Genomic DNA, 21925 nt, shown 5'->3' with positions numbered 1-21925 from the left:
GCCCCACCTCTGCTCCTCCTAGAGCCCTTCACCCTGCCTAGGCCTGGGGGCTACAGTGGGGGCCCCTCTCCCACTTCCCAGGCTGGCAGGGGAGCAGCCGCACTGGGGTGGTGACAGCGGGAGCCCCGGCCGCGCCCAGGGCACTGACAGGATTTCTAAGTAAAATTCAGCCTCGTTTTTAGAACTCTCAAATATCGGGATTTTTTGTGAGCTACAGCTGAGAGTTCTAGCGCGAGATCATGAGTGAGGCTTAATTCTAAATTCTAAGAGAGAAAAGAATCGACTTTTCTGTTTTTAGGAAAGATCTGGGCAGCCACCAGGAATATGTTGCTCAACTCCTGTCAAATGCAAAATTGAAACAAAACTTGAACTATGGTGCTGCCAATGAGCCTCCATAATTCATAGGAAAGTTTTCACTCCCCCTTTGATACAAGAAATTTACCTTTGTCCAACTGCTGGCTAGACGAGAGTGAGTCTAGAGGAAGAAATGGGTGAAAGACGAAATGTCAGGTTGTTGTGTTTAGGGATCTAGTCACATTGTTAATGTTCCAACACAAAAGCAAAATGAAAAGAAAACAAACTTTATGAAGTTCTAGTGAAGGAGGTTAAGTGCAATTCAGACCAGTACAAACCATTCCACACCTCACTAAAAAATAACCCCAAACATTAAAAACTAAGGACACGACCTAAGGTTACATGGCAGACCAGAGATGTTTTACCAGCAATTACACACCTGTGGCTGGCCCATGACAGCTGACTTGGGCTCGCAGGGCTGGGGCACTGGGGCTGTTTCATTGCGGGGTAGATGCTGGGGCTTGGGCAGAGGCCTGGGCTGTGGGACCCTGTGACGGGAGAGAGTCGCAGAGCCCAGGCTCCAGCCCGAGCCCGAACCTCGTGAGCCGGAGTCAGCAGACACGGGCCAGTCACAGGTGTTTAATTGCTGTGTATAGAAACCCTCTGAAACCAACACATCATTCACAGAAACTGTGTCACTGATTAGCGTTCAATCAACTTTAAATCTGCCCTGTACCATTAGTACTTAGTAAAACTGGGGGTCTCATTCTCTCCAGCTCAGGAGGATAAAAGGTGGAGAATCTCTAAAGCAGGGGTGGGGAACCTACGGCTCGTGGGCCAGATCCGGCCTGTTGCTAAATTTCATCTGGCCCGCAGCCTCCCCCCCCCCCGCAGAGTTGGAGCCGCGAGTACTGAAGCCCCGAGCCTCTGCACAGAGCCGTGGGAACTAGGAGTGCGGCGGGTTCTGCAGCACCCCCCAGGTTTTGTGCGGGGTCCCAGGTGCTGGCCCCACGCCCAGGGTCCCAGCTGGCTGCTGGACCCCCGCCCAGGGCTCTGCGCCTGGCACCGCACGCGGGGTCCCGTCAGCTGGCCCTGCACCAGGGACTCTGCTCCCGCCCCCAGCTGTGGTCCCAGGCTCAGCCCCCTTACCCCTGTCGACATCTCGCCCCCCCCCCCCCCCCCGGAGCCACGGCCCAGTCTTGGCCCCAGCTCTGGGGAGAGGGGGCACAGACAGGGGTAAGGGGGGTGTCAGTAAAAAGTTTGGGGCCCACTGGCTTTCAGCACCTCTACTGTCAACATTGATCCAGCACCAGAACCTGCGGGGCTGGAGCCGTGAGCGCCGGCTCGGCCTGCTGCGGGGGGAAGCCCCGAGCCTCCAGGCCCCCTCTTTGTCCCCCCGTGAATGTGTGGTCAGCGATTGATTTTTTTCTGTGGGTCAATGGCCCGTGATAGAAAAAGGTTCCCCAGCCCTGCTCTAAAGCAAGAGAGGGACTGTGGTGACACCGGAGGCCTTGCAGACAAACAATCCAAACAAACACACTCCAGAAACAGTGAACTCAGCAGTAAACTCAAGCTCAGCTTAACGTTCACAGCTGCTAGGAAAGGAAAACCCCCAGGGGGTCCGAATGCAGCCCCCTACCCCAGTGTGTGTGGGCCGTACTGAGAGCTGGGTAGGGAATTCATAGCTTCCAAATGACTAGTTGACGATCTCCATCCACAATCATTGTCCCGAAGAGATTTCCCCAGCTCTGTCTGTTATCAGTGTAACATAGTTGAGTAAATTCCCCAGGTGACTGATTGGTTATTACCTTTGAATTTCTTCATTCTGGTCTCCAGAGATGCGTTTCTTTGAGAAGATTCCCCGATTCTCCATTTCAGGTCAGAAGAAAAGGCCCCTGGGTTCTGAAACTTCTCCCTCTCGCATCTGAAGAACAACCCAGTGTTACTCGCTGTGGAGTTCGGTCATGTGTGTGTTTTACTAACATGTATTTTACTCTAGTGAATGGCTGTAGCTCAGCAGACCCTGGAGGTTAAATTCTCTGTTGCCCCAGGAACAGGTCCAATCCCAGCTTGGACACTACAAGCTTCCCCTTCATTCTGGTGAGACCGATAGGGGAAAACTGCATCCAGTTCTGGGGTCCCCATTTTAAAATGACAAGGAGTCCGGTGGCACCTTAAAGACTAACAGATTTATTTGAGCATAAGCTTTCGTGGGTAAAAACCCCACTTCTTCAGATGCATGGAGTGAAAGTTACAGCTGCTGGGGGCATAAATACACTGGCACATGAAGAGAAGGGAGTTACCTCACAAGCGGAGAACCAGTGCTGACAGGGCCAATTCGATCAGGGGGGATGTGCTCCACTCCCAATCACAGATGAGGAGGTGTCAATTCCAGGAGAGGAAATTTTAAAATGGACGTTGAAAAAGTGGAGCCGGTGCAGAGAAGACCCACAAATCTGATGTGAGGGCTGGTGAAAATGCCTTGTCCTGAGAGCTCCCTGGCACTTGAGTGTGGGGTACAAACACCGTCACGGGGAGAACAGACTTGGCACTAAAGGGATCCTCAGGTTAGCAAACAAAGGCAGAACAAGGACCAATGGCTGGAAGCTGAAGGCAGAGAAATGCCCATGGGAATCAGACAGACATTGTTAGCAGTGCGGGTGCATCAACCATTGGCAGAAACTGCCCAGGGAAGTGGTGGATTCTCCATCTCCTGACTGGGCACCAGAACGGGGGGGCCGTGGCCCCATCACTTTTAAAGGTGGGCGAGCTCTGCTCTCTGCCTTGGTACCTGCCTGAAAGGTGAGTGATGAGGGAGGGGGCAGAGAGGAGTGAGGAGGGGGTGGGGTCTTGGGGGAAGAGGCGGAGCAGAGGTGGGGGCCATGGTTCAGGCACCATTGGCCCCCCCACTTCTAGGAAGCTTCAGGTGTTACTGTCTGTTGATGTCGGTAAATCTAGGCTGACCGGCTTTCTGGAAGGTGCTTTAGTCGCACATTAGGATTTAGTCAAATTCACACAGGAATAACTGGGTGAAATTTAAGGACCTGTGATACAGAGACACCAACTCCAGAAAAAAAAAGTGGGTGCTCAGCACCCACCAGCAGCCCCACAGATCAGCTCTTCCCCCAACCCCCCACTGCCTCCCGCCCACCGGGGATCAGCTGGTCAGCAACGGGCAGGAGGTGCTGGGGGGGGGAGGGTGACGTAAGGGCGGGAAGAGGCTGGGCAGGACAGGAAGAGGCAGGGTGGGGTCTTGGGGCAGGGGCGGAGCGGGGGCAGGGCCCGGGGCAGAGCGGGGGTCGAACACCCCCGGGGGAATGAGAAGGTCAGTGCCTGTGCGGTGACATACAGGAGGTCAAATGTGAGGATCTTACGGTCCTTTCTGGCCTTCAGCTTTATGCATTTACGAAACTCAGTAACACCTTGTGGCAATGAGTTCCACGGGTTAATAACTGTGTTAGAAAAAAAAAAGCATTTCCTTTTCTCAGCTTTACACTAGCTCCCTTTCAGCTGCACTGAACATCCCCTCGGTCTTGTACTGTGAGTGTGGGAAGCAGGATCCCCTGACTTATATCCCGTACCCCACTGAAGGGAGATAATTAGTGACAATCCTTGTGGTGATGTAGATGCCCATCGTACCAGGACCTGGCGTGAGACCCACTAACCCATTTCAAAGATAATTTATGTTCTTATTTAGCTCTCTCGATACATACGATGGTCAGTCCACTAGCTCCGGGGTTCTCAGCTTACAAGGCCAGTGTGTGTCCACCCCACACTGGGGGACGGCAAACGACTGAATGAACCTGCACTGCCCAGGGAGCCGGGAGCAGTGGGAGTCGGTGCAGTTCTGGGGGGCAGGGCTGGAGCTGGGGGGAACTGGCTGGTGCCTTCTATTGCTGGTTCGTCAATGGCTGGGGGATGAGCCATGTAACACGGCTGGGCGGGTCCCTGCCCGCAGGTGTCTGTGTCAGCGCAGGGCCTGTCAGGCTTGTAGCTCGACATCAGCATCACGGGGCGAGAGGCAGCCCAGGCTGGGGATCTGGAGGGCTCAGCAGTGCCACAGGCCAGGCTGCGCCCCGGGACCCCGTCGCACTGATGTAAATCTCCCTTGTGGCAAATTAAACCGATTCCTCCTTGTTCTGCCCTCAGGGGACGTGAAGAACAACTGGTCACCGCTCTCTGCAGAACAGCCTCAGACAGATCTGGAGACTGTTATCAGGCCCTGCCTCAGTCTCCTCTTCTCTAGACTGAACACACCCATTTATTGCAACCTTCCTCACAGCTCGTCCAGTCTAAACCTCGGGTCACTTCTGTTGCTCTGCTCTGAACTCTCTCCAATTTCTCCACGTCCTTCTCACAGTGCGGTGCCCAGAACTGGACACAGGATCCCAGCTGGGGCCTCCCCGTGGCGAGAAGGGGGGAACAACGTCCTCCTGTGTCTGACCCTGACACTCCTGTTAACACACCTGTGCTGGGTGCTCACCCCACATCAGCCCCCGGAAAGGGTGAAGGAAGCAGAGAACGAGGAGATTGGGGAGACAGGCCACACACGGGGGGTTCAGGCCAGAGCAGTGACCCCTGGCTGGACGATGAAGCTCAGCTGAACAGGTGGGGGCTGGGCTAGTGCAAAGCCAGGAAGGTGGCAGCAGAAATGGCTGCAGTGAGGAGTCTGCAGCCCCCCCTGTGCACTCGACAGGGCAGGAGGGACCCAGGCAGAGAACAGCCTGCTGGGAGCCGGGCCTGGGGGAGGGAGTGTTAGACTCACAGGGCCAGAGGGGGCTGCCAGGGTCACCTGGTCTAACCCCCATCAGAGAGCAGGGGGGAGACGAAGACCTGTGGGAGGGGAGGGGGGAGCAGCCCAGGGAGGGAGCAGACGTTGCCAGCATGTGGCAGGGTCCCTGGGCTGGACCCTGGAGCAGTGGGCGGCTCGAGCTCCCCACCCAGCCCTGGCTGGAGCGGCATTGCCTGGGCAGTGGGGCCAGCGAGACTCTGCCCCCCAGCAGGGGAACCATTCAGTGACCTGGCTGGGGGCTGAGTCACGCAGAGGAAGCTGCAGCTCCTGGGGGGAGAGACGAGGCTGCAGCGTGAGAGAGAGACAACGGGGGAGAGACGCCAGGGGAGGGGTTGGCCCTGGAAGAGCCAATCCCCAGAGCAGCCAGGAGGGGGCAGCACCTGCGGTGAATACAGCACCTGGGACAGCATCCCACAGTGACATCTGCCTTTTTCACAAGAGCATCACCCTGCCGCCTCCTTCACTGTGTGACCCACTGCCACCCCCAGAGCTTTTCCCGCCGTCCTGCTGCCGCCCCAGTGACTCCCCATTTCCTAGTTGTAGGTTTGATTTTTCCTCCCAACGTGCAGCACTTTGTCTCCATTGAATGTTCCCTTCAATTGATTTTAATCCTTCCTCCCTCCGCCCTGTGTCTCTTGTGTCTATTTAGACTGTAACCTCCCTGGGGCAGGGACTGTCTCTGTCTGTGTCTGTGCAGCACCCAGCACGTTGGGCCCTGGGTTTGGCTTGAGCTTCCAGGCACTTGCCACGCCCAGCACACGGCTGGAGCTCACTGCATAATTAGAAACAATTAATAAACAGCCCATTGAACAGTTATCGGATGCAGGGCCGGCTCTAGGTTTTTTTGCCACCCCAACCAACACCCTCCCCCTGTTTTTTGTGGCTTTTACATGGTTTCACTGTGCAGTGTTTTTTTGTTTTTTGACTGTTTAAAATTAAAAAAATGAAAACAGAATTTGACCAGCAAAGTGATGCAGAACATAACCACAGACCTAGCCGAGGGAGGAGTGGGAGGGGGCTGAAGAGGGGAGGGGGGGCAGATACGGGGGGGACAGGAATGCAGGAGGGGGTGAAGGGGATGGGGGCACTGAAGGGAGAATGAGGCAATGTAGAGAAATGAGGGGAAATTTATGGGGTGGATGGGAACAGGGAAACTGAGTGGGGGGCACCATGAAGGACAGGGGGGGATGAGGGGAGGCTGAGAGCAAGAGCAGACTGGCCGGGGAAGGGAGAGAGACAGTGGGAACCGAGGAGAATGAGAGCGAGAGATACAAGGGCAGCTCCCCCACCCCATGGGGCAGGAGGGGGCGAGGGGCTGCCCCACCCAGCAGCCAGAGGGGAATTCTTTAACCACAAAGAGTCAATGAAGCTTTGGGGGTAGGTGGAGGGTTCCACCTAAGGGCTCGGAAACTACAAGACAAATATCATGCAAACATGCACACGTGCACACACACAGCTCCCAATTTATTATTTTCAGACACACTCATGATTTGGGGGTCTGTCTCCTGCGTGTTTGGGGCTGCACGGCCCAGGCTGGCTCCCCCCGCCCCACACACACCCAGAGCTGGCGGCAGCTTTCCTGGGCCCAGGGCAGGGAATCGCAGCCTGGGGCCAAACCTCCCCCTGCAGCCCGGGGGTGACGGGGGGGGGGGGAGGAGGGGGGACCATTCCCTGGTGGGGGGGGGTGTCTCTCTTACCTTCCCTCCCTCCGAGCAGGGCCCCCCCGGGGCAGGGCAGGGGCTGGCCGGGAAGTGGCCCTGGTCGGGCTGGGGGCTCTGCCCTGGGAGAGGCTCCTGGGGAGCAGCAGGAAGGGCCCTGCTGGAGATTCCCCTCTCCCGGCTGCAGCCAGGGCTCCGGGCTCCCAGCACCAGGCGCCCCCCGGGGCTCGGGGATCTCGCCAGGAGCCTGGGAGCCAGAGTCACCGCAGCGGCTGCGAGTCACTTCCTGCTGCCGGGCCTGAGCCCAGCTCCTCCCTTCCAGCTCCTCCTGGGTCCTAGCGGTACAATTCCACCCCCGAAAATGTGCCACCCCAAGCAGGTGCTTGCTTTGCTGGTGCCTAGAGCTGGTCCTGATCAGATGGCCCTGACTTTCCATCCCTCCCAACCCAGGTGGAGTTTGGAGTCTATGACCTAGAAATGAGAGACCCATTCTCCATCCCCGATCTCCTGAGGTCTCCATTCCACCAGCCACTACAAATAACTCCCCTGTCTGTGGGTCAGTCACTCTTCTCTCAGGCTGCTCTATTCTGGAGTCTGGTCACAATGACAACAGCCCCGAGATGAGATGTAACGGAGGGAGATTGGGAACCAGCCCCACACTCCGCACTGCTGGGCCGTGGGGAGCCAGGTCTCATGTCCAAAATCCCTTCCCTGCCCTGGGAAGTGAAAGGGAGAGTGAGAAGGAGCCACCTACCTACTCAAGGTGCCTTTGATGTCCTAGAGGGGAGAGAGAAAAGGAAATTCAGTCCCAGCTCTCACACTAAGGATCCCTCCTGCTCTGGAGGGGACTCACTTGGTCTTCACAGTTTGAGGTTCAAAGTTAAATTATTTGTTATTTATTAACATAAACAAAAACTTTGGCCTTGGCTACACTTGCAAATTTGCAGCGCTGCAGCAGGGTGTGAAAACACACCCTCTCCAGCGCTGCAAATTGCGGCGCTGCAACGCGCCAGTGTGGTCAAAGCCCCAGCGCTGGGAGCGCGGCTCCCAGCTCTGTCCGTTATTCCCCACAGGGAGGTGGAGTACGGACAGCGCTGGGAGAGCTCTCTCCCAGCGCTGGCGCTTTGACTACACTTAGCGCTTCAAAGCGCTGCCGTGGCAGTGCTTTGAAGTGCAAGTGTAGCCATAGCCTTTGAATGTGCTGCTTTTGCTCCTTTGGAAAAGTGCTGTAAGTTCAGGATCTGGGCCCAGGAAGTTTATACATGGAGGCACACTAGCTCTTTGTGTAACAGCATCTGAATAACCACCCGGCACATGGAATCAGAGGGCTCAGTCTTGTGATGAATGAGGTTTAATATCACTCTGGATACTGTGTTATCCATATCAATGTCTGATCACTTTTTGAGTTTTGCTAAATGCTTGGTCTCAATGACATCCGGTGGCAATGAGTTCCACAGTCTCTCTACGTGATGTGTGAAAAAGTGTTAGTTGGATCAGTTTTGAATTTGTCACCTTCTAATTTTATTGAGTATCAGAGGGGAGCTGTGTTAGTCTGGATCTGTAAAAGCAGCAAAGAGTCAAGAATTGTTTAGTTTGGAAAAGATGAATGAGAGGGGACATGACAGCAGTTTTCAGGTATCTAAAAGGGTGTCATCAGGAGGAGGGAGAAAACTTGTTCACCTTCCCCTCTAAGGTTAGAACAAGAAGCAACGGGCTTAAACTGCAGCCAGGGAGGTTTAGGTTGGACATTAGGAAATAGTTCCTAAGTGACAGGGTGGTTAAACACTGGAATAAATTGCCTAGGGAGGTTGTGGAATCTCCATCTCTAGAGATATTTAAGAGTAGGTTAGAGAAATGTCTCTCCGGGATGGGCTAGACAGTATTTGGTCCTGCCACGAGGGCAGGGGACTGGACTCGAGGACCTCTCGAGGTCCCTTCCAGTCCTAGAATCTATGAGTCCTGTGGCACCTTATAGAATAACAGACGTATTGGAGCACGAGTGTGTTAGTCTATAAGGTGCCACAGGACTCCTTGCTGCTAATTATATTGAATATCCCTTTGTTCTTGCATTAGGAGACAGTCAGAACAGAATTTGGAGTTGGCCATTTTTGGAGGAGTCGTCTCCCAGTAGAATTCAAAAGAAGAATCTTTTCATTTAGACTCGATCCAACGCTCACTGTACTCAAGAAGTACATTTCCATTGACTTTACTGGACATTGGATCAAGCCCTTAAGGAAAAATAATGTATATTGTAGCAATACTGTATGTTCTGATCATTCACTCCTACTCTCCAAAAGTGAAGAGTTAGGAGACTTTCTGCCCTGAGAAAGGTTCTGGGGTGTTTCTAACACCGTCTCACCTGCAGGAATTCACTCGCTGGCTGCTGGCACTTCTGCTCCATCTCACTGATCAGGGAACTGAAAGAGGAGAGTTCCTCAGATTGTTTGGCAACATACTCAGCCCCCGCCTTTTCAATTTCCTTATTCAGCTCTTCCAGCTCGGCCAGCAGGAGTCGCTCTTGTTCCTCCAGAAACTGGCGCAGTTGCTGAAATTCAGACACAATCTTCTGCTTCTCAGTTTCCAGCTGTTTCTGAAACGAAGAGATACGAACAGGGAAAGCACAGGTCAAGAACAGGAACACGGAGTGAGTCATGGATTATTTTATAAAGCCTCATGTATGCACATAGCAGCAGGTCATTGCAACGCCACAGAATTTAACTCCTGATATTTTATGGAGAACATACTCCATGCTCAATAGACAGATGATTTTCCAGTGGATTTTCAAGAATCCTAACTGGTGGTTAGAATAGGAATGTATCTTGCATTATTAGGATATTCTCTTATCAGTGGTGTCCAGAAAACCAGACCCTTCAAATAACAGGAAGTATCGCAGGTGTGGGATCCAGAATGGGACAGGCAAGGATTACTTCTGGGGAGCAAACAGTTGAACCCAAACAGTCTGTATTTCAAACTTATGCTGTGCTTCTGGGTGACACCCCAGACAACTTGGTGTCAGCTCTGCCTAGCCTGCTTGATGGCCCATTAAGGACCATCAGCTGTACAACTGACCCATTGAGGGAAGGCAGACACACCTTGTGACTCAGCAAGGTCTGCAGGGACCTGCCTATGGACAGAACTCTGAGGTTTTTCCAGGCCATGTCATGGACAGCTTGTCCTTGGGACAAAAGAAAGCAGGGACCACATGGCAAGAGACTAAAAAGCTGCTGAGCTCCTCCATCTTGTCTTCAGTCCTGCTTCTTACCTCTGGAGGGACTTTGCTACAAACAGAAGCTCTCACAAAGTACTGATGGCCCATCCCAGCGGGGGATGTTCCAGAGACTTGATTTGAATCTGCAGTTTGTTCCACCACTGCTACAAGCCTGAACCTAGAACTTTGCCAGTACTGTATTGTAACTGATTCCATTTAACCACTTCTAGCTCTCACCTACATATTTTTCCTTTTATCATTAAACCTTTAGATTCTAAAGGATTGGCAACAGGGTGATTTGTTGGTAAGATCTGATTTGTATATTGACCTGGGTCTGGGGCTTGGTCCTTTGGGATCGAGAGAACCTTTTCTCTTTTACTGGAGTATCGGTTTTCATAACCATTTGTCCCCATAACGAGTGGCACTGGTGCGGATACTGGGAAACTGGAGCATCTAAGGGAATGCATCCGACGAAGTGGGTATCACCTACGAAAGCTCATGCTCCAATACGTCTGTTAGTCTATAAGGTGCCACAGGACTCTTTGCCGCTTTTACAGATCCAGACTAACACGGCTCCCCTCTGATACTTGGATTATTAAAACTCTTTCCTTAATGCTCCATTTTCCTATTTACACTCGATTAAAGCAGAACAGTTTTTCTTTACAAGGAGAATAAATAAGCAATAATCTTCCATGGAAGGGAAGATGTTGCTCACTGTTCTTCTTCCGTTAGACTAAGCAGAGTATCAATAACATCCCAGTGCACAGTTGCCTCTGAGTAAGAACGGCACCTACCAGTAGTTCCTGGCTTGTATTTTCCCCACTCGATTTATACGACAGAATCTCGTCTCTCTCTTTCTTCAACCTCTCCAAACGGCTCCGAATTTGTTCCTAACAAAAGAAAAACTGGTTTAGGTTTGGCTGCTTTTGGAGGATTTCCCCCCATTTTATTTATATTGTCAAGAATATTAAATACATAATAAAATGGGTGAGTGCTCTAACCACATGACTGTACAGTCCTTCTCATGTTCGCGGGCTCTCTCTCTCTCCTGCAAATGACTCTCTAAGTATTTATCCCCAGTGGAACAGCTTCAGCAGGAGAGATGGAGAGAGCCCCACCTCAGCACATCCCATAGGGAGGTGGCAGGTCCCTGTTCAAATCCCGGCTCTTCATCAGATGGAAGAGGGACTTGAACCTGTGATCGCCCATGTCCCAGGTGAGTGCTCTAAACACTGGGCTAGAAATGATGAGGGAAGTTTTCTGTGTGTGAACTCACCTGAGGGGCCTCAGGCCACCTACCAGGCTAGGCCCCACACAGGAGTTAGGTGGCCTAAGGCTGATCTTCCCTGGGGCTCAGGTGGGAGACGGGCACCTAGCTGCCTTGAGCGAGGCAGCAGTGCACATGGGCAGAGGGAGTTTAGGCACCGACAGGGCTCAGCAGGAGTTTTGTGAGTTGCAGTGAAGGCTCCAACGGGGGTTTAGGCACCTACTGTGAATCTAGGTCTCCCGGACAGGGAAACTGAGCTAAGGACGGGCTGGATGGAGGCTTCACTTCCTCACTGCACAGGTGTTCACACTCCGCTCATGCTCACTGCGACTTTTCTGAGAAGTCTCCGAACCACATTGTCAGCCAGGGCATGTTTTGATATATCACCGGCCTTGGCATTTCTGAGTGGGCCTGAGAAACAATTTTCCCCCCTCCCCCTACACATAACCAATTCCTGTCCCCCCCACTAAGCACTGGGATTGCCGGAGAATGTCGGGGAGAATCAGTGAGATGAGCCACTGGGACACCGTCCAAACAGATCTAACCCAGTGACACACAAACTGTGGGCATGCGGCATCTTCAATTCTTCCCAAAAAGTGCAGCTTGATCCTTGTACATTAATCACTGTGGTTACATCCGTTACATTTTCGAGACTCCCTGCTATAAAGGATATTTAATGTGGCTCGGGTTTTATTATGGAGAAGGAGCAAGGGGGGTGTTGCTGGCTGAGGAGGAAAAGATGGCAAGGAACGGACATAATTCTTCCCCAGTTCCCGAAGCCGGCGGGTTCTCCTCCCTGACCCTCCCCCTCCTTCCCCCTGGAAAACAGGACCCTGGATCTTCATTTTGAAAATATGGGCGCCCTGCCCCTGCTGCCGCAGATTTCAAGCAATCTGCTGGAATGGGCCAGGCCCCCAGCCATTGTCCATCCTGTATGAGAAGCAAACCCTGCTCCCCACACCCTGCAAGGAGTAAAAGGAAACTGTGTGAGCTGGAATGGGGGGAGTTTCCTGTCCCCCGTGGGGATTTCCCCCTGCACAGGGGATGCCCTCGCTCTAGGGCGCACAAGTCATACCCTGCTTTACACATCCTGGTGCTATTACAGCCGTACAGCCCTGCTGGCGTGGGTGTAGTTACACCTCTATAACGGTGTATCGCCTAGTCCTGTATGGAAAGGGGAACAGGCCTTCCTGGCATCAGGCATCTTTATACCAGCACAACTTGTATCCGCACTGCGCGGGGGGGGTTGCTGACATAACTCTTTCGTTTACCCCCCCCCCCCCTCCCCAGCACAGATCAGTACCAAAACTATATACAGAGCAGGTCTTAAAAACGTGTCTCCTCAGCATCTCCCTGTATGAAATCCCTGGTTTCTCTACCTTGTGATTGTAGGAAGCTCGTTTTAGGACCTTGCTGGGTTTCTGTTCTCAGATGGCTGGTCTGATTGTTCCAGCCTGTCTGGCCTGGGATGGGTCCCAAATGCAAAATTACCTGGTAATCCTGGGCCGCCTCCTCGATAGGAAGCACGGGGTGGTCTCTGTGGCTGCGGGACTCTCTGCACACCAGGCAGATCGGGGTTTGATCCACTTCGCAGAAGAGTTGCAAAAGCGCCTTATGTTTTTCACATGCTCTCTCCCCGCTTGGCGCTGGGAATTTTTTGGCTATTTCCACCACGTTCCTCAGCTGCCGGTTGGGCTGGAACTCCCCTGCCCGGAAGGGTTCTCTGCACTGAGGGCAGCGATACCGGGGGGAGGTTTTGGACTCCTGGCAGTGCTGAGTGATGCAGGATCGGCAGAAGTTGTGTCCGCACTTGATGAGAATCACCGGGTCGTTAAAATAAGCCAGGCAAACGGAACAGATAACAGGCTCTTGTATCCCCCGTTTTGCGGCCATGGCACCTACGGGAAGAGAAAAATAAGTTTCACTTTCACTCAGCCACGTGTCTATTCCCGACTGAAGCTGGTCTCCGCCCTTCCTGCAGCCTGCAGCAGCCTCCTGGCTCCTGGCTGATCTGTGGTGAATGTGTTCGCTGGGCCCTGGGATCCTTCAGTTCTGGAAAGGAGAAAATATAAGGAGATAGGAGAGAAGTATATAAAATAATGACTATATTGAACTCCTACATCTGTACAGATTAGACTTTAAACAAATATTTCCCCCTGCTGTCCTAAACAGCATTAAGTAGATCAAGTCACTGAAGAGATAAAAGCATTTCTAAATAAAAGCCAATCATAAAATCCCTCATTCCACGCCCACAAAAACTTTGTAGAGGCCAACAGTATTGGCAGAATTATGCCCAAAACTACGCCATTATATGGTACTTTCCTTCAGCCATCTTAGTTAGAAATTATTTGTAAACATTTCAAAACAGGATCTGATGGGAATTAGAAATAGATCAGAGTTGCAATGTTAGTTTGATTGGGACTGGAACTTTGCCAAAGTTCTGGTGTTCTCAGTCTAATCAGATCCATTTCTAATAGTACAAATAATAATTGTAATGTTTAATTGTAATTGTATTATTACTGTATGTTGCAACATTTAAACATTTCCTGAGTTATCTAAACAATTAAATAAAAAATCCAGAACTACAGAGTGCCACATTAAATCAGCTTCTTAATTTATTTGAAACATTTAACTACATTCAGTATTGCCATTAGTATGCATTCAAAAATCATGAATAAGCCACACACAAAAAAGAGATTAAAAATACATTTAATTTTTTTTATTTGCCTTCTGGTGACTGAGCCGTTAGATAACACTTGTGTCATGTTTTCAGCAGAGGTGGTTGAAACAGAATTTCTGTTCCATGGGAAGTTCTGACATTTCAAAATTTATTTTGATTCTGAATCAGAATTTAAAAAAATTGAAATTTCCCATTAAATGAACATGTTGAAAAAAATTCATTTTGGGTCAACCAACACATTTCATTTTGATGAAATCAAAATGTTCCATTCTGCTTTTGACTTAAAAATAAGATAAAATTTAAAAATGAAAAGATGTTTTGAAACAAAACTGTGAACCAATCCACTCTGAAATGTCAGAAGGAACATTTCAACATTTTTTACCTGAAACTCAAAAAAGGGTCACACAAAAAGTGGAAAGTAGGTCAAATTATGAAGGATGAATATAAAAAACCACCACAAGCAGCATGTAGGGATAAAATCAGGAAGGCTCCGGCACAAAAGATTCTGGCAGAGCAGAGGGAGTCAGTGGAGGGGGGACAGACCCTTGGGGACGCGGAGGGCAGGGGGTGACTCTGGCTCGGTCAGAGCCATTGGGCTGAGGGGGGCACAGGCATAGGCGCCGACTTATATGGGCTCCCTGGGGCTTTAGCCCCAGGAATATTCCCAAGCAGGGGCTCTGCTCCACCAATGTTTTCTCCCCTGCTTGGAGCGCCCGCCACCGCCACCGCCGCCAGGGCTGGAGCTTCTCCCCTCCCCGCCCGGCAGGGGCAGCTCTAGGCACCAGCAAAACAAGCTGGTGCCTGGGGCAGCAAAAGGCTGGGGCCCCAGCTCATCCTGCCGCTGTGAGCCGAGGAGCGGCCCGTCCCCTGTAGCCGGGGCAGGGCCGCGCTACCGGCTCCGCTTGGGGGAGAGGACTGGCCCCTTACCGGTAGCGCGGCCCCGCCCTGGCTGCAGGAGACCGGCCGCTCCTCCTCCGCTTGTTCCCCGGGTCCTAAACAGCGCAGCAGTAGCTTGGCTGGGGGCGGGGCTGAGCTCCGCCCCGCTCAGAGCCGTGTGGGGAGGGGGCGGGGCTACGAGCTCCACGCCGAGCGGGGGCAGCTGAGCTCAGCCCGGAGCTCGCAGCCCCGCCCCTCCCCACGCGGCTCTGAGCGGGGAAGAGCTCAGCCCCCTCCGGAGCCACGTGGCTGCCGCGCTGGGCAGGGCTGCTTCTCGAGGGGCGCAGTGAGCCGGGGGTAAGCAGCCGGGGCCGGGGGGGTGGCTAAGGGGCAGGGAGTCCCGGGGACACTCAGGGGGCAGAGGTTCTGTGGGGGGGAGGGGCGGCCAGGGAAGGGGGGGTTGGATTGGGGGGGTCTCAGGGAGGTGGTTGTCAGGCACCCCCCGACCCCATTGCCCCCCAGGCCCAGCCCTGACCCCCAGCTCGAAGCCCAGCCCCTCTGAGGTGGGCACCCCCCCCAAACCCATCCCCCTCACAGCCCTGACTCCCAGCTCTGAGACCAGCCCCTCTGAGGTGGGCACCCCCCCAAACCCCACTCAGGGGGCAGAGGTTCTGTGGGGGGGAGGGGCGGTCAGGGGCCAGGGAAGGGGGGGTTGGATTGGGGGGGGTCTCAGGGAGGTGGTTGTCAGGCACCCCCCGACCCCATTGCCCCCCAGCCCCAGCTCGAAGCCCAGCCCCTCTGAGGTGGGCACCCCCCCCAAACCCATCCCCCTCACAGCCCTGACTCCCAGCTCTGAGACCAGCCCCTCTGAGGTGGGCACCCCCCCAAACCCATCCTCCCCACCCAGCCCTGACCCCCAGCTCCAAGCCCAGCCCCTTGGACCTGGGCACCCCCCCGGCCCCATCCTCCCCACCCAGCCCTGACCCCCAGCTCTGAGCCCAGCCCCTCTGATCCGGACACCCCCCCGACCCCATTCCCCCCACAGCCCTGACCCCCAGCTCCGAGCCCAGCCCCATGGACCTGGGCACACCCCCGGCCCCATCCCCCTCACAGCCCTGACCCCCAGCTCTGAGCCCAGCCCATCTGAGCCGGACACCCCCCTGACCCCATTCCCCCCACAGCCCTGACCCCCAGCTCCGAGCCCAGCCCCTCTGATCCGGACACCCCCCTGACCCCATTCCCCCCACAGCCCTGACCCCCAGCTCCGAGCCCAGCCCCTCTGATCCAGACATCCCCTGGTACCCATTCCTCCCACAGCCCTGACCCCCAGCTCCGAGCCCAGCCCCTCTGAGCTGGACACCCCCCTGACCCCATTCCCCCCACAGCCCTGACCCCAGCTCCGAGCCCAGCCCCTCTGATCCGGACACCCCCCTGTACCCATTCCCCCCACAGCCCTGACCCCCAGCTCTGAGCCCAGCCCCTCTGAGCTGGGCACCCCCGACACCATCTCCCTCACCCCAGACCCCCAGCTCCAAGCCCAGCCCCCATTGAGCCGGGCACCCCCCGACCCCATCCCCCCCACCCCAGACCCCCAGCTCTGAGGCGAGCCCCTCTGAGCCAGACAACCTCCGACCCCATCTCCCCACAGTCCTGAGCCCAGCCCCTGTGAGCCGGGCACCCCCCAGAGCCCAGCTCCCCACCCAGCCCTGGGCAACAGCAGCACCACCTCCAGGCAGTGACAGCCCATTGACACCAACCATCACCCAGCAACAGCCCATTATGTAATTGCAAATGTAGACAGACCAGTAAAGCATTTAATGTTTTTAAATAATGTATTTGGTGTATTTTCAAATTATTACAAATTAATTTTCACTAGTTATTTTTTACATTTCCAAATACATGTTACTATAGTATTGCAACTTTTTTTTATGAAAGGGGCCCCCAAAATTGCTTTGCCCTGAATCCTCTGGGCGGCCCTACCCAGTGTGTGTGAGGAGCCGGGGAGGGAGGGAAACGGGGTCCCCTGGAGCCGAGCCCGGGCTGCAGTGGCGGTGAGGGGCTCCTGGAGTGTGTGAGGAGGTGAGCGGCCGGCTGGGTTCGTCGGTGCTGAGCAGGTAGCCCCGCAGCCGGAGATCCTCGCCTTCCCTCCTGCCAGGGCTGGGCCAGGGCACCGTGAGGCTGAAGAGCAGCAGGTCCGGGGGGCTCTCCAGGTCCTCGGCCGCCAGCATGTCAGGGGTGAGAGCGGTGAGCGCGAACTGATCCACCTTGGCCACCAGCAGTGCTGCGAAGCCCAGGGAGGGGGCCGTGTTCTTTGCGCCACCCCGTAGCCGCGCCGCCACCTGGAAGTACTCCCGCTCCGTGCCGCCCAGCAGCTCCACCCGCATGGGGACAGAGTCGCAGCTGGGCCAGGGTTCGGCTGCAGTGTGCTGGTAGCGGATCCCACATTTGGGGTGGAGCCCAGTGCTGGGGCAACAGGGGGTGTGAGTGGGGGGCACTGGTGGGCGGGGGGGGCTCATGCCTGGGGGCGGGGGAGGGCAGCCAAAAAATGTTTTGCTTGGGGCGGCAAAAAACCTAGAGTCGGCCCTGCCGCCCGGCCCCAGAGCTTCCCTGCCTGAACACAGACCAGACAGCGTGTCTCTCTCCCTTGCCTCTGCTGCTGCCGGCTGCTGCCTAAGGCAATGCAAGCTGCTGTTGCTTGCTGGAGCACCGGCCGGGGGAGGGGAGCGGAGTGGAGGGGGCTGTGCCATGTTTGGCAGCCCTCCCCTCCCCCTACCTGGAGGGGACACAAAGGGGACTTCCGGCAAGGACTCGGAGACTGACCTCACTCACCTGAGCAGCTGCTGGGGCTTCCGCGAGTGTTTGACCCTATGATTCCCGCCCCCAGCCCCCACTCCTGCCCAATGCTGGGGAAGGGGCAGCCCCATGCCATCCCCTCCCACCGTCCCCCAGTGAAGCTACGGTGAGGGGCAGCAGGCTGCAGCCTGCAGCAGGGGTCAGGGAGGCAGGAAGCCATATGTGAAGGCAGTGCCCCTCCCCTCCAGCACCCACCCACCACAGGGCAGATGGGGGAGGGGGATTCATAGACCTACCTGAGCAGCTGGGGCTTGGGTGAATTTTATGACACCCTGCTCCCCTGCCCCATATCCATCACCGTGCAGACCCCACTTCTGCCCCATGCTGGGCAAGGGGCAGCCCCATCCACAGTGAAGTTATGGTGAGGGGCAGTAACATGGAAGGCCACCTGTGATGGCAACCCCCACCCCCTAGTACCCATCATAGAGGAGGCGAGTGGGCTTTCTGGACCTGAGAGGGGGCCTAGGAACATGTGCAGTGACTGTGGTGCAGAGTGAGTGTGCTCTGGGGGACAGGGGGGGAGAGGAGGGGTCCCTCCCCTGGAGCTTGCTGCTGCCAGTGGTGGTGATGGGGAGTCCTCTCTGGCCCTAGCCCTGGGGCAGCCTGTCTGCACCCCAAGTTCCTCATCCTCAGCCCTGCCTCACCCCAAAGCCTGCACCCCCAGCACCGAGCACGCTCCTGCACTGTGAACCCCTCATCCCCAGCCCCACCCCAGAACCCTCACCTGAGGGGAAAAACGTGCAACTTAAATTTGGTGGTCAGTTTGGAGTATCATTGTATTTAGCACAATATTTGATTATTTTACACCCTTCAAAGTATGTAACTGGTCATATACAGGTGTTTTCTCTGAATACTGTCTGTGTGCCTCAGTTTCCCCAATGCATTTCTTAAGGCTCTAGATGGTGGGATAAGGGGGTGTGATTGTTGTAAAGCCCTAGAGGGCCAGTGTGATGCCGTCTGCACAGAGAATGGCCGACACCCTGTCTCCAGGCAACTGATGGCCTGGGCCACCCCCCTGCAAGGTGCCAACTGAAGGTGTTGGAGAACAAAGAGATCAGGTGGCCTCCTAATGCCTGGAAAAGAGACAAAGGCCAGAGGAGGGAGTGTCAGTGCCTGTGCGGACTTCTGGGAAGCGCATGGTGTGGAAGGGGATGCTGGGATGCTTTGGAACAACTCCATACAAAGCCAGTCAGGACTCTGGGGGAGCCTCCTCTCTGAGCAGACTGTCTGCAGGGCAAGAAGCTCACACGTTCCTGGGTCTGACCTCGGAGCATTCAGCCCTTCCACATCATGCACTTTCCGCAGCGAGTGTGCCCAGGCAGGTCCTGGGGCAACCAGAGGTCCCTGCACCCCAACTCCGCAGTCAGACGTGACTCTCAGCCAGACAGTAAAACAGAAGGTTTATTAGATGACAGGGATACAGTCTAAAACAGAGCTTGTAGGTACAGAAAACAGGACCCCCTCAGTCAGGTCCATCTTGTGGGGTGGGGAGCCCAGACCCAAGTTCTGGGCCTCTCCCGATTTCCCCAGCCAGCTCCAAACTGACACTCCCTCATCTGGCCTTTGTGTCTCTTCCGGACAAGGAGGCCACCTGATCTCTTTGTCCCCAACACCGTCAGTTGGCATCTTGCAGGGGAAACTGAGGCACCCACACAGTATTCAGAGAAAACATTAAGAACATTCCCACTTTGTCACAACAGGTGCAACAAAATTTAATACTGTATATTGAAGCAGGCAAGTGCTGCTTCTGACTTTCCACTTTTAATTGACCCTTGTAATCTTGTGGTGCTGACGCGTTGTAGCTTCATTTTATATCGGCTTACAGGGTGAGAGCGGGGGGGGGGGAGGGGGACCACCATTTTGGGCCCCACCAAAAATTATACGAACCTGCCGCCTATGCCTCTGGCTCTCGGCGACTCACACTGCAAATAGCTCTCACTCCATCCGTGGGTATCACAGCAACTCCTGGTGCTTGTGGACGCCTGGACAATGCATCTGCATCTACATTGCTTCTCCCTGATCGGTATTGAATGCTGAAGTCATAGCTAGCCAAAGCGGCCACCCATCCTTGCCCTGTAGCATCCAGTTTAGCACTTGTTAACACATAAGTCAGTGGGTTGTTGTCTGTCCACACCTGGAACTGAGCACCATACAAGTAGTCTCGAAATTTCTCAGTGATGGCCCATTTCAAGGCCAAGAACTCCAGCTTGTGGGTGGGATAGCGTGTTTCACTATCAGACAGTCCTCGGCTGGCAAAGGCTACAGGTTTACGCGTGCCTTCCACCTCCTGGTACAGTACTGCTCCCAGACCCTCCAAACTGGCATCTGTATGCAGGATAAATGGCTTGCTTGGGTCAGCAAAGACTAGGACAGGGGCATGAGTTAGGCAAGTAATGATTTCTCGAAAAGCCTTTTCACATCTCTCATTCCACCGTGGCCCAAAGGGTTCGAAGGGGCCATAGTGTCTCTGCACGGAAGGCCTTTTATTCCTGGGCTTAGATTTGTTCTTGCTGGACTGATATCCCCTGGTAAGATCATTGAGGGGTTTTACAATTGTAGCATAGTTTTTTACAAATCTGCGGTAGTAGCCACTAAACCCAAGGAAAGTCTTGAGTTCTCTGTAGTTGCTTGGACGTGGCCATGTAGTGAGTGCTTCTATTTTATCAGGATCAGTACTCACACCCTCTTGGGACACGATGTGGCCCACATACTTCACCGAGGTCCTGCAGAACTGGCATTTGTCAATTGAAAGCTTCAAACCATAATCCTCCAACCTATCAAGCACTTTAAGAAGTCTTTCTTCATGCTCTTCCAAAGTTCTTCCAAACACAATCAGGTCATCCAAATAAACTAACACTTGCAGTAAATTCATGTCTCCCACAACTTTCTCCATAAGACGTTGAAATGTGGCAGGTGCTCCAGAAATCCCTTGGGGCATGCGTTCGAACTGATAAAACCCTAATGGGCAGATGAAGGCTGTCTTCTCCTTATCTTCTTCACCCAGAGGGATCTGGTAGTATCCACTCCGAAGATCCAACACAGAGAACCACTGGCTTCCCAGCAAACAGTCTAAAGCATCTTGGACTCGAGGCATTGTGTACTGATCAACCACTGTACGGCGGCTCAGGGTGCGGTAGTCAATACACATCCGGATTTTCCCATTCTTTTTACGGACCACCACAATGGGTGAGGCGTATGAGCTGCGGGACTCTGTAATGATGCCATTTGCAGCCAGCTCTTGAAGATGTTGTTGCACATCTTCCATCTCGGAGAGAGCAAGCCTCCTAGATCTCTCTCGGAAAGGTCGGGAGTCATGTAGTCTGATGTTGTGCTCTACTCCTTTTGCACATCCCACATTCCACTCATGCAGTGAGAACACCTTGGGTCTTTCACAAAGTTTCCTCCTCAGGCGATCTTTCCACTCCTCCGACAATGGTGAATCTCCAAAGTCAAACTTTGCTGGGTCTATTGTCGGAACTTGAGTCTCGCACTGGGGTTTCACAATTGATTCAGGCTCGAAGAGGTCTGCTATCTTTTGTCCTTGCTTCACAACAACATCTCGACTTGTTTCATTAGCAATCAGTATAGTCACCTTTTCCTGGGCTTCAGCAGGTAGGGTTATGACTCCACTGGGGACCAGCACTCCTTCCGGGAGCTCTCCTTCAACTGGCTGCTCTATCACTGCTAATGCCCCTTTACTGCCTTTCAGCCTGGTACTCATGACAAGCACCTCTTGCTCTGTCCTTGCGGGCACTACTAAGGGGGTTGTGCCCATGTACTTCAGTGCCCCAACTGGTAGCTCAGATGTCTCCTTTTTAGCACTCTCAATCTTCCTATAGGCTTCAGCACAAAGCGTATGGATCATCAGGGTACTCAGGTACTGGTCCCCAGCCCGTCGTCTGCAGTAATTCGCGAGCACCTTGAAGAGACTGGAGTTGGTCCCTATCAGCACAGACACATCAGAGGTCCCTTTAGGGTCAGGGCATATTAAGGCAGCTGTGTCTACCTCTTCCGTTACCCCAGCAACCTCCTCTGGGAATTCCAGGTGCACTATGACATACCCTTGGTAGGGGTATTCATCCATGCTGAGGCCACACAGACCAATGCCAGTCAGTGGCTGTATAGGCAGGTGCCTAAGCATCTGTTGGTAGAATGACTGAAATATAATAGTCACTTGAGATCCAGTGTCAAGCATGGCTTTACACTCCACCCCTTCAATCCTCACCATGACCTCTGCTCGCGGCCCTATCAGTCCTGCAGGGATCCCAGCTGGACGGTCTCTTTTGGGGGAATCTTC

At 54.0% G+C, this 21925-nt stretch overlaps 1 protein-coding gene across 1 annotated transcript in view; it reads right to left on the bottom strand.

The window, feature by feature from the left end:
* Positions 1 to 13150, bottom strand: part of LOC123344848 (tripartite motif-containing protein 15-like) — a 29525-nt gene extending 16375 nt beyond the window's left edge. The window contains exons 1-6 of the mRNA XM_044981342.1: positions 12711 to 13150; positions 10747 to 10842; positions 9104 to 9334; positions 7499 to 7521; positions 2103 to 2218; positions 443 to 475 (exon numbers count right to left, since the gene is read on the bottom strand). Coding sequence (XP_044837277.1) covers positions 443 to 475; positions 2103 to 2218; positions 7499 to 7521; positions 9104 to 9334; positions 10747 to 10842; positions 12711 to 13112 — 901 coding nt within the window. The 5' untranslated portion in view covers positions 13113 to 13150. The remainder of the gene's footprint in view (positions 1 to 442; positions 476 to 2102; positions 2219 to 7498; positions 7522 to 9103; positions 9335 to 10746; positions 10843 to 12710) is intronic.
* Positions 13151 to 21925: the final 8775 nt, after the last annotated feature.

The sequence above is a fragment of the Mauremys mutica genome, chromosome 12 (assembly GCF_020497125.1).
Source record: "Mauremys mutica isolate MM-2020 ecotype Southern chromosome 12, ASM2049712v1, whole genome shotgun sequence".
Taxonomy (NCBI): domain Eukaryota; kingdom Metazoa; phylum Chordata; order Testudines; family Geoemydidae; genus Mauremys; species Mauremys mutica.
This window is presented reverse-complemented; position numbering and strand designations above follow the sequence as displayed.